Source organism: Alosa pseudoharengus, unplaced genomic scaffold (assembly GCF_046254945.1).
Source record: "Alosa pseudoharengus isolate Yale_2024_CS ecotype anadromous, Long Island Sound unplaced genomic scaffold, YU_APseudo_1.1 YU_APseudo_1.1_scf_9, whole genome shotgun sequence".
Taxonomy (NCBI): Eukaryota; Metazoa; Chordata; class Actinopteri; order Clupeiformes; family Clupeidae; genus Alosa; species Alosa pseudoharengus.
In genome coordinates, this window is record NW_027468881.1 from 41,367,465 (window position 1) to 41,379,697 (window position 12,233).

At 43.1% G+C, this 12,233-nt stretch overlaps 1 protein-coding gene across 1 annotated transcript in view; it reads left to right on the forward strand.

Moving 5' to 3' along the window:
- The first annotated feature begins 6,777 nt into the window (after positions 1–6,777).
- nfascb (neurofascin homolog (chicken) b) overlaps positions 6,778–12,233 on the forward strand; it is a 33,427-nt gene continuing 27,971 nt past the window's right edge. Inside the window, exons 1-5 of the mRNA XM_076275879.1 lie at positions 6,778–7,055; positions 7,440–7,510; positions 8,009–8,150; positions 8,266–8,371; positions 11,495–11,685. Coding sequence (XP_076131994.1) covers positions 8,054–8,150; positions 8,266–8,371; positions 11,495–11,685 — 394 coding nt within the window. The 5' untranslated portion in view covers positions 6,778–7,055; positions 7,440–7,510; positions 8,009–8,053. The remainder of the gene's footprint in view (positions 7,056–7,439; positions 7,511–8,008; positions 8,151–8,265; positions 8,372–11,494; positions 11,686–12,233) is intronic.

Genomic DNA, 12,233 nt, shown 5'->3' on the forward strand with positions numbered 1-12,233 from the left:
ATGGAGGACTTTGTCCTTGATGTATTTTACATTCAAGCAATGAATGAAAGCAATGCAAATGAGTCTTCATTCGAGTTGGAATGACAGTCTTGAAGGGTAAGATGCATAGCAGTAAAGAATCATTTGAAGCACTTTAACAGACTTGGAGACCAGGCACAAAGCTGTGGGCACAAACAAAATATATCAGTTTTATAATATTTGCACTGAAAGATACATAGATAGACAGATAGAAAAATAGAAACTTTTGTCTCATTAGAGTAATCCCTGTTTGTGTGTAGCCCTTGTTTATTGGCTTCTTTCTATCATTTTAAAGGAAACTGGCAGCAGACACACACACACACACACACTAAAGGGCTTACATAAGAGATTTTATGAAACAGGTGCTGTATTCTGGTAAAGTCCAAAACAATGCTAGTGTAATATATTGTGGAAAAAATGCACAACGCCAAAGCTATCTACCCACTGTCACTTATCAGGGGTGTAATCTGAGTACTTGAAGCAATACAATGCAGTCATAATGTTGTGCCAACTACTTGCATATATATGTATTATATTTACAGGTATATTTATGTATTTAACACTTATGTATAAAACACTTATTTATACCTTACATTTTCTTATATGCAATAAAGATATTTTCTCAGGACACTACATTGTCAGTCAATGTTTTGACATGGTATGATTATTATGGTATGGACCTCAATACAAAAGCAGAAGTGATTTGTGCTGACTGAGGCTGCTGCTCAGTTGCTGGTGAATAATATCTCACCATTATTATGCAGGGCACCGCCGTTGGACAGATGTAAAGTAACAATAATGAACGCATGGCAAAGTAGCTTAAGGTTTCTGGACGTCCCATCATTGGATTCTGCCCTCGGGCCCCCCACCTCTGCGTCCATTCAGAGTGGCCGTGCTAAGAAAGGATGACTTGTGTGGGACAGAGAGGGCCTTTGGAACACTGAGCGTGATCGTGCCAGCCGCAGAGCCAGCAGCAGCATGGCCGCTCTCTAGTCCTCCTGTCTCAACTACTACAGTAGGACTCTCACAAGATGGAGGAAGGTAGAATCTAATACTTCAGTCTTTCAGCCATGTATTCAACAGGACACTTTTAAGAGTTTGTTGTGAAGTGTTTGTTAGAACGTGTTATGTATTTGAGGGTTAACGGATAAGGGAAGTGCTCAATGCAGCTTAGGTGATGACATCATTTGTAAATTGTGTGTTGAACAAAGACCATATTATCAAGGCTCTCCTCAGTCATGTGACCATTGGCCATTCAGATGAGGAACTCAGATGAACAACATACAGGTCTTCCTCAGAGCTTAGCCCATTAGTGCTCTCAAATAAACAGCATAGGAATAAGGCAATGATGACCAACGAGCTGGTGTGATTGGGGGATTCCTATTGACTTCATGGATGATTAAATCATGGATTATGTCAAGAAAATGATGAACTAAACAGCAGTTTAATATAACTAACACTGGTGAGGAGACCATCACAGAACCTTCCATCTTCTTATGAATGGAAATCATAAGACTATAACTTCAGGTAAAGCATCTTATGATCTTTTCCCATAGCATAGCATCTTATGATCTTTTCCCATAGCATAGCATCTTATGATCTTGTCTTATAGCATAGTGTTTTTATTATGTAATTGCAATCAGCAGTATGTATGTATGTATGTATGTTGGAATGAAACCTACATTGAAAATAGTAAATAAGTAAACTTGATGAGGATATTTATTTTTCTCTTTGTCTCTGAAAGACTGGACACTGGTCATGATTTATAAACATATTGTCTATCAGTAAGTTGTGCTGTTTTTGTTAGTAGGGCCTTTATTTGTTGATTTGAGGCTGTGCTGTGCGGGGTAGTGGCCACTGTTTAGTCCATGTGAGCTCTGTCTCATGTTTAGCAGTGATGTCATATTGGGTTCTGGCAGGAGAAGATGGTCAAACGTCCTGACTCAGCACTTCCATGTAGAGAGAGCTTTGCGTCTGTAAAAGTAAAAGTAGGTTACGAGTAAGGTGAAAGTAGGTTACGAGTAAGGTTTCCTTTTAGGGGAATGGACCAGAAGAGTTCTGCATCATGTATTAATTAATACAAATGTAATTATGTAAAACAGGCCCAATATAAAAGTGGAAAAGGTTATGAGAAATACATTACAATAAAGAACAGAATAGATACAGTACTCTCCAGAATGATTGGCACCTCTGCTAGTTGACTAAAAACCGGTATAAAAAATAATCTGTTGGTGATTTATTGTAATCTCACAATGAAGAAATAGGGGAAATCCAACCTTTAAGGGAAGCAAACGTTGCTCACCATTATTGGCACCCCTGCTTGTAATACCTTCTTAAACCTTCCTTTGCCAATAAAACAGCTTGTAATATTCACCTATGACACCCTATAAAGTTGGAGAATACAAAGCAAGGGATTTAAGTCCGTTCGCAAAATCTCCCCAGGTCGTCCAGATTCCTAGGTCCACACTTCTCCTCTTTGACTCAACCCACTGTTTTTCTATGGAGTTTAGATCTTGAATTTCCCCTTGGAGATCAATAAAGTATCTATCTATCTATCTAGATCAGGGGACTGAGATTGCAATGGCTGAAGCTTGATTTTGTGTTCAGCAAACCATATTTGTTTAGATCTGGACGTTTGTTTTGGTTCATTGACCTGATGAATGATCCAATCATGACCAACTTTTAGTGTCTTGGCAGAGATTGACAGATTTCCTTTGAAAATGTTCAGGTTTTTCTTGGTGTTCATGATACCATACACCTTAATTAGGTTCTCAAGGCCTTTGGGAATAAAAACAGCCCCATAGCACAGCCCCTCCACCATAATTCTCATTAGGCATGGGGTTCTTTTCTTTATATGCCGAACACACCTAAAGTGTTTCTATATCCAAATTTTCATTTCATCTGACAATAGACCACACTTCCAGACAAAGTCACTGTACCATTCAGTATCTTCCTTTACATTGATAATTAAATGACTGCACAGGCTTTTACCTGGCATGCCCTCTAAATAATCTATTAGCAGTGAGGTCACTTTTGAAGATTTTTGGGGGGGGACTTGGTGACCCAAGATGATACCTTTGTCTGTAACTCTCTAACAGTGGTTCTTATGGATTTTTTTCCCTATCTTACCATCCTCCATGCTGTACGTGGGGGCGAGATAACCATGGGTCTTTGTCCAAGCATGTGTCACATTTCCATATTCTCTTCTCTTTCTGATGTTGAAAAATGAAGGATTTAGCCTCTGTGCGACTTTTTTCATACCATAGTGAAAAAGAAAGTCATGAAATACTTCTGAAAGTTCACAGACACTCTGATTAACTTAAATAAATTGAAATTAGATATAAAAATGCTAGGTTTAGATATAAAAATTTTAGGTTTTGTATATAACCTTTTTCAGGGGTGCCAATAATTGTGAGCAACGTGTTTTCGTTAAAAATATTTATTTTCTCATTTTTTTCATCGTGAGATTACAATAAATCACAAACAGATTATTTTTTATACCGGTTTTTAGTCATCTTTAGCAGAGGTGCCAATAATTCTGGAGGGTGCTGTATTATGGATCCTACAGCATTTATGAACGAATAATATCAACATCCTTCCTTAAAAGCAAACTTCAGATACTGCATCACACATACACAAGATGTTGAATAATGAAAGTGAGTGAGCGGGGACAGTACACCTGGGTTGGACCAGGCCATTGAGCGGTGACACCTGGGCTCTGTGCTGGAGATCTGGGCTCTGTGCTGGAGATCTGGGACACCTGGGCTCTGTGCTGGAGATCTGGGCTCTGTGCTGGAGATCTGGGACACCTGGGCTCTGTGCTGGAGATCTGGGCTCTGTGCTGGAGATCTGGGACTGGACTGGACACCTGGGCTCTGTGCTGGAGAGCGGGGACACCTGGGCTGGACCGGGCCATTGAGCGGGGACACCTGGGCTCTGTGCTGGACACCTGGGCTCTGTGCTGGAGATCTTGGACTGGACTGGACTGGACTGGACTGGACTGGACTGGACTCAGCATGGTGTCCGTCTCTCGACTGGGCATGACCGCTGCTGTGTCTCTGGTCCTGTGGGCATGGGGGGGGGGTCAGCATGGGGGGGGGGGGGGTCAGCATGGGGGGGGTCAGCATGGGGGGGGGGGTCAGCATGGGGGGGGGGGGTCAGCATGGGGGGGGGGGGTCAGCATGGGGGGGGTCAGCATGGGGGGGGTCAGCATGGGCCGCTGCTGTGTCTCTGGTCCTGTGGGGTTTGAATGACCCGTCTGCAGCGCTCCTCTCAGAGTGGGCCAAGACAGCCTCACATCCCCACATCCCCATCCGCTCTTAACCCCATCACAGGACACATGTACCAAGGGACACTTAGCGAAATAGAGACGCCATTGTTGTCCTCTTTGGGGGAGCTGAGAGGCCGTGTGTGTGTGTGTGTGTGTGTGTGTGTGCGCGTGTGTATGTGTGTATGTGTGTGTCCAGAGAGGGGGGACTGTTTGCATTCTTCACTCTTGCTGTGGTGCAATCTGAACCATGGTACCATTTTACCCATTGGGCTGATGTCATGGACAGTAAACGCAGGACATGGGAGCCAGCAGAAGAGTCTGTGCATATGTCTTCTCGTCTAGAGCTCCAACAGACTCAAGATCTTTGTCATGAGCTCGTCTAGAGCTGACGTGATGCCAGGCTGAATACAGTGGTGAATCAGCCGTTCTATCAGAGGTTCCAGTGTAATAGGAAAATAATGCCTGAGAGAGCACGGAGCTGTCCAACCTTCAAAAGAACATATAGATGCTGTATGTTTACAGTGTTACTTGGTAACCTGTCAGAGTCAGAAAAAGATAGACAAAATATAATTATTCTACTTGGAAAAATATTTATTTTTAGATCAACATCTAAAAATATTATTAATATTAATAGATTTAAAAATTATATTAAACTGTATTGTAAAACTGAATGTCAAATGGCATATGAATCAAAAAAGTTTTTTTTTAAAAAAAAAGACAAACAATCTGAATGTGAATCAGCGCAGCGAGCCCATGAGCTGTGCATTCCTTATTGCCCCCTCAGGTCAGTAGTGTACGGCTAGCTGTGATGGCCATTGTCTCCCACGACAACATCCTCTCCTGAGTCCTCTCAAGGCCTGAGAACGCGTCCGTCTGAAAAAAAGAGCCAGTGTAGTGTCCTTATAGACCTCCTGCCAGTGTAGTGTCCTTATAGACCTCCTGACAGTGTAGTGTCCTTATAGACCTGCCAGTGTAGTGTCCTTATAGACCTCCTGCCAGTGTAGTGTCCTTATAGACCTCCTGACAGTGTAGTGTCACTATAGACCAGTGTCCTTATAGACCTCCTGCCAGTGTAGTGTCCTTATAGACCTGCCAGTGTAGTGTCCTTATAGACCTCCTGACAGTGTAGTGTCCTTATAGACCTGCCAGTGTAGTGTCCTTATAGACCTCCTGCCAGTGTAGTGTCCTTATAGACCTCCTGCCAGTGTAGTGTCCTTATAGACCTCCTGCCAGTGTAGTGTCCTTATAGACCTCCTGACAGTGTAGTGTCCTTATAGACCTCCTGCCAGTGTAGTGTCCTTATAGACCTCCTGCCAGTGTAGTGTCCTTATAGACCTCCTGCCAGTGTAGTGTCCTTATAGACCTGCCAGTGTAGTGTCCTTATAGACCTCCTGCCAGTGTAGTGTCCTTATAGACCTCCTGCCAGTGTAGTGTCCTTATAGACCTCCTGCCAGTGTAGTGTCCTTATAGACCTCCTGCCAGTGTAGTGTCCTTATAGACCTCCTGCCAGTGTAGTGTCCTTATAGACCTCCTGCCAGTGTAGTGTCCTTATAGACCTCCTGCCAGTGTAGTGTCCTTATAGACCTGCCAGTGTAGTGTCCTTATAGACCTCCTGCCAGTGTAGTGTCCTTATAGACCTCCTGACAGTGTAGTGTCCTTATAGACCTCCTGACAGAGCGCATTACTTTTTTGACACTTTAGTGTGTGTGTGTTAGTGAGTGAGTGAGTGAGTGAGTGAGTGAGTGTGTGAGTGTGTGTGTGTGAGTGATTGAGTGAGTGTGTGTGTGTGTGTGTGTGTTTGTGTCTTCCAGAATAGAGAAAAATAAACATATCATCGAATGTGTTTCATTTCTGAACTTGTGCTTTTGACATCATCTCAATGCAAGCCTATGTGAGAGATTAACCCAGATCTTTATCAGACTGAATTCTGTAGCTGTAGCTCATGTGCATGCACACACACAGTTGATTTAATGTCTAGTCATGGGGTTTAATGGCCTCTGTGATCATCCACAGAAACACTTCTCTCTTTCATCCCTGGAGGGCTATTTTTTCAAATCTACCCAATGCAGCCCACACATTGATGTCACAATCAAAAAGAATGCAGAATATGTTGCCAAGTATGTGTGGGCCCGTTTGCCTGCGGCAGTTTTACTGAATGAACACAGTGGACAACATTCAAATACTGAAGAAGAAAGAAACAAGTTTTCACTCTTTTGATCTTTTGATGAGTTTTGGCAGAAGAATAAATCCACATTAAGGTGTAGTTTGCTTACATTCATAAAGTGGTAGTGTTGTGTTGGGGGGGCGGGCATGTTATTCACAATTCACCGGTTGAGTGGAAGGCTGGCAGTCGACAGGCACATACAGGAAGTTTCTAGTGTTGAGGGAGACTAGTGAATTACACTCCTGGATAGCCTGCTAGTGTTCAGGGGGACTAGTGAATTACACTCCTGGATAGCCTGCTAGTGTTCAGGGGGACTAGTGAATTACACTCCTGGATACTGGATAGCATGCTAGTGTTCAGGGGGACTAGTGAATTACACTCCTGGATAGCATGCTAGTGTTCAGGGGGACTAGTGAATTACACTCCTGGATACTGGGTTGCCTGTTCTGGAAGATCTGCTCCCCACTTCTTCATTTTTTAATTTCTCATTGGGGACGACAAATCTTTTCAAAGATACTGTCATACAAGAATATTAAAACTGGTTTATTGGATTTCCTTGATGGCCAATTAAAGATCAATCATGTACCAGGGCCATCCTTCAAGGTACTGTAAACTCACTTAATGTCAACAAGGTACTGTAAACTTACTTAATGTCAACAAGGTACTGTAAACTCACTTAATGTCAACAAGGTACTGTAAACTTACTTAATGTCAACAAGGTACTGTAAACTCACTTAATGTCAACAAGGTACTGTAAACTCACTTAATGTCAATAGCCACAAATATTTGTGCTTCATTTCTGCATTCTCAGGTAGCTGTAGTGGAAATGTGACCTAATTGTGGTTCAGGATATTTGAAAGTGTTTCCATTGTTAAAACCTTATTGATCCTGACTTTCTTCTACAATATTGTTATATAGGAGATGTTAGTCCATAAAAAGAGATTTTGTTGATCTCAGCAATAACCAGTTTATATTCTTTGTTTCAAGTTGGGATTGGATGTAGTCTTTTGATCTTAACGTCGACCATGTCCCAATGCTGGATGCGTCAGTGAATACAGGTAGGCTTTGTCATTCTACATTTCATCAAAGATTATTCTGCTCTAAAATCCTTGAGAACAGCAAAGAAAGGTCATTTTATGATCCACTACATGGAGTTTTTTTGCTCAAAATATTAAAGCATTCTCTGCAGCAGTGACAAAAAAGAGCATTAGTGCTAGCAGGAGTAGTGTTAGCAGGAGCCCCAGACAAGAGCTCTTCAGTTCTGGGGCTCAGTGGAGCAAGTCCAGCTGGCTGAGTCTGTCCCTGGATGGTGCAGGCGTGAGCAGAGGTGAGCGTCCAGCTTGCGGCTGCTGGCCTCATTGTGTGGGCGCCGTGCAGCATTGCCATAACAAAGGAGCTAAGAAAGAGGCTGCCCCATTATAGCTCCGGGCTGATGCTAGCTGTGAATCACTATTCACAAAGCACTTCTACTTGTTGGCTTGTCCATGGCTTAGAGAGTGACTGGGTCTCTGCTCTGCTCCCTCATGTCTGTGTTTCTCCACTAACTCTGCTGGTAGAGCTGTTGATCAGTTCAGGATCGCTGGAAGTCAATCTGAGCAGAGATGGGGAATCAGGACTGGGATGTGGCTTTAGTCATCAGATTTGCCATCTTACTGCTCACCAGGCCAGGCCTCTTTGCCATGGAAATACCACAGGATGGTGAGTTATGTTAACTATTGCTTGAACAGACAGTGAGAATGGACAATCCAGGCAACTATAGTTTTCTCCAAATGTCTTCTTATCAACCTAAGTATGACATAACCTCTTTTTCCAGTCAAGCAGCCTCCTACCATCATCAAACAGTCAGTGAAGGATCACATTGTGGAGCCCAGAGATCCCATCGTCATTGAGTGTGAAGCAACAGGAAACCCTCAGCCTGTGTAAGACTTCCCTTCCACTGTTTGCTTCTCTCTTGTATGTATGTATGCATTCATTTTACTGTCATTGTAATTGAGGAAGTTTTGGTCTAAAACTAGCAAGCTAACTAACAAGCCAGCAGACGTGCCCTGCAAAAGTCATACCAACAATAACAAGCCTATAGCTAACCAATAGCAAGCCTACAGTTAACCAATTACAAGCCTATATAGCTAACCAAAAACAAGCCTAAACCAACCAATAACAAGCCTAAAGCTAACCAATAACAAGCCTACAGCCAACCAATAACAAGCCTAAAGCTAACCAATAACAAGCCTAAAGCTAACCAATAACAACGGGAGTGTACCGTTCCCCGGGTCCTATAGACCTCTCCAGAATAAGTCCCGCCTCCTAACTTCCGTATCCAGCCAACCTTCGGTCGTCAAATGTCTATGGGAAATAACATGGCGTTTTGAAAGATCGTACCTGTCAAACTCTGTAGGTGACAAAGTAGAAAAAGCTGCTGGGCAGATTGGCCTACACACTTCTGCCATCTAGTTTCCACTGGATTTTTTGATTTTCGTTGCCGTTTAAGTAGTATAGTCTATAGTATACTACTTAAACGGCACCGACAATCAAAAAATCCAGTGGAAACTATATGGCAGAAGTGTGTAGGCCAATCTGCCCACCAGCTTTTTCTACTTCGCTACCTACAGATGTTTTACCGGTATGATATTTCGAAACGCCATGTTATTTCCCATAAGTTAGTGGATACGGTTGGATGGATACGGAAGTTACGGAGGCGGGACTTATTCTGGAGAGGTCTATGTTCCCCGCTTTGTAAGGGACCGGGGAACATAGGACTCGGGGAACATGACTAACCAATAACCAGCCTATATAGCTAACCAATAACAAGCCTGCAGCTAACCAATAACAAGTCTACAGCTAACCTATACCTGGTCTAACCTGCTTCCAATTAATTACACTAGGCTATGCTAATGGTGTCAGACTGGGTTATTAAAGGGTAGCTAGGCTAATGGTGTCAGGCTGGGTTATTAAAGGGTATGATATGCATCCTCCTAACTAACTCTGGGGTAGCTAGGCTAATGGTGTCAGGCTGGGTTATTAAAGGGTAGGGTATGCATCTTCTTAACTAAATCTGGGGTGGATGGCGGTTCCCAAAAAGCTGCCTTGTGCCTTTAGATGTTCTCAATTGTTTTTGTTCCAAGGACCCTTTTTTGGGGTTTTCTGAGGAGCCCCACATAACCGTAACAATTAAGCGATTTCTTTAAGGATTCTTTGTTTCTTGTAGTAGGATTCTTTGATTTGTTGTATTGCGTTTAGGGAAAACCATTCTTGCCATTCTAGATCAGCTTCCAGCCCCCTCCCTCGGCCATAAGGGGCCACAATCCTAGTGCTTTTAGCAGACCTGAACCTGTGTTTAAAATGCAATAGTCAATTAAAAAACTATCACTCAATACATTGCACTAGAAAAGCTTGAATTTGGGCAAAACGCTTGAAGATGATACCAAACATACAATAACATGCTTATCTCACCTAACCCTAACCCTTATCTCAATATGTGGTAAAGAAAACACCTTAAGAACCACCAGTGTGAACATGACAAACAGGACTGTGGGATGCCCAGTTCATGTGGTGCCCGCTGCTCTGCCCGCATGTAGTGCCCCCAAACAAGAGTGCCCGCTAGATCACGTCTCTGGCATGTAGTGCCCCCAAACAAGAGTGCCCACTAGATCAGTGTTTCCCAAACTTTTTTTCTGGGGACCCACTTTTTAAAAATGACAGACCATCGCGACCCATTTCACTTCAAATCTACCCTGCAACCACCAATATTGTTTTAGGCCACAGGTTCTCCAACTTTTTCTATGCCTTCCCCAACCATACATTGCTATAGGATCTAGATAGATAGACATAGCATTTTGAGCACCATCAGCATGAAAAGTTGGAAATGACTACTGAAAAGATATGTTTTACATGTAATGTGCATCCGAGAGTTTGGGGAAATTCTCGCATGTTACGCAGTCTTCATTCGTCAGCATAGTAAGCCCGTCCTGTATTTCTAAAAAAAAATGTTGTAGGCTACGTTGTGTTGCAGACAAATGGGTCCATAACACTGTGGACGTCAATTCCGATGTAAACAGCAAATAACTCAAGTCGTTGTATTGTATTGTTGTATTATATTATATATATATATTTGCGCAATAGCCGGAAGAATGCGCCTTTACTTTGGAGTTAGCGAGGTAGAAAATGAGAGGAATAGTGTTTAAAATGTCCATTTAAATTGTAGACTAATATAATGCACTGTTGTGCATTTTAAATCAGAAATAAGAATGTGAGGAGGTTGCTATTAACTTTAAAGATTGCATCTAGAATCGAAATAATCTACATGCAAATTGAACGGCCTTATGTCCGGTCTATGGATGTCTGTTTTTGTTGACAGCACGGTCACTAGATTTTAATCGGTAAAGTTGAGGAGCTGGTATCTGTTAATGTTCGTGCAAATAGGCGGATTCGTCCCTTGTAGTTTGCAACTGCGAGGTACATGGCAGGCGCCCCACAGAACGGTTTCATTTTGAGAGGTAGATATCCATGCTGGCACCCCCTCTGCGATGCGTTCGTCCCCCAGTTTCATGAGCTTTTATGACAAAACCGTGACATCCTAATCGAAAACTGTTAACTTTGGTATTAAATGACAAATGGTATCAGTTAGGCCTATAACACAACATAAATTGTGCCAACCCACAACCGTGCTGGCGACCCAAATAAAATCTCCTGCGACCCACCCGTGGGTCGCGACCCAGACTTTGGGAAACACTGCACTAGATCACGTCTCTGGCATGTAGTGCCCCCAAACAAGAGTGCCCGCTAGATCACGTCTCTGGCATGTAGTGCCCCCAAACAAGAGTGCCCGCTAGATCATGTCTCTGACATATGGTGCCCCCAAACAAGAGTGGCCGCTAGATCACGTCTCTGGCATGTGGTGCCCCCAAACAAAAGTGGCCGCTAGATCACGTCTCTGGCATGTGGTGCCCCCAAACAAGAGTGCCGGCTAGATCACGTCTCTGGCATGTGGTGCCCCCAAACAAGAGTGGCTGCTAGATCACGTCTCTGTCTGCTCCCCCGGGCAGGTTCACCTGGACGCGGAATGGGAAATACCTGAACGTCGCTAGAGACTCCCAAGTGTCCATGCGGAGGTGGTCAGGAACATTGGAGATCTTCTTCTATGGCCGACCCAACGACTACGAAGGAGAATATCAGTGCACCGCCACCAATGAGTTTGGATCGGCAATCTCCAACAAGATCAACTTAAGGGTCTCCAGTAAGCAACACTGCTTTTACCTATCAACTTTTTCAATGTGGCCAGCTTTAGAAACTCTAGTTAATGAAGGCATTTTCAATGTGGCCAGCTTTAGAAACTCTATGAAGGCATTTTCAATGTGGCCAGCTTTAGAAACTCTAGTTAATGAAGGCATTTTCAATGTGGCCAGCTTTAGAAACTCTAGGCATGAAGGCATTTTCTATTTTTCTGATGCCCCTGTTGCATTTTTTTTTTTTTTGCGGCAGTATTAATGTACTTGCGCAGACGTACATTCTAACCATGATATGAGTAATGTAACATATAACGGTGTTAATGTACCTGCGCAGACGTACATTCTAACCATAATATGAGTGATGTAACATATAACGGTGTTAATGTACCTGCGCAGACGTACATTCTAACCATGATATGAGTGATGTAACATATAACGGTGTTAATGTACCTGCGCAGACGTACATTCTAACCATGATATGAGTGATGTAACATATAACGGACAAAATGGAGATCATAACTACACGCTTCCCTCTGCCTGCCCTGTAAGTCACAGC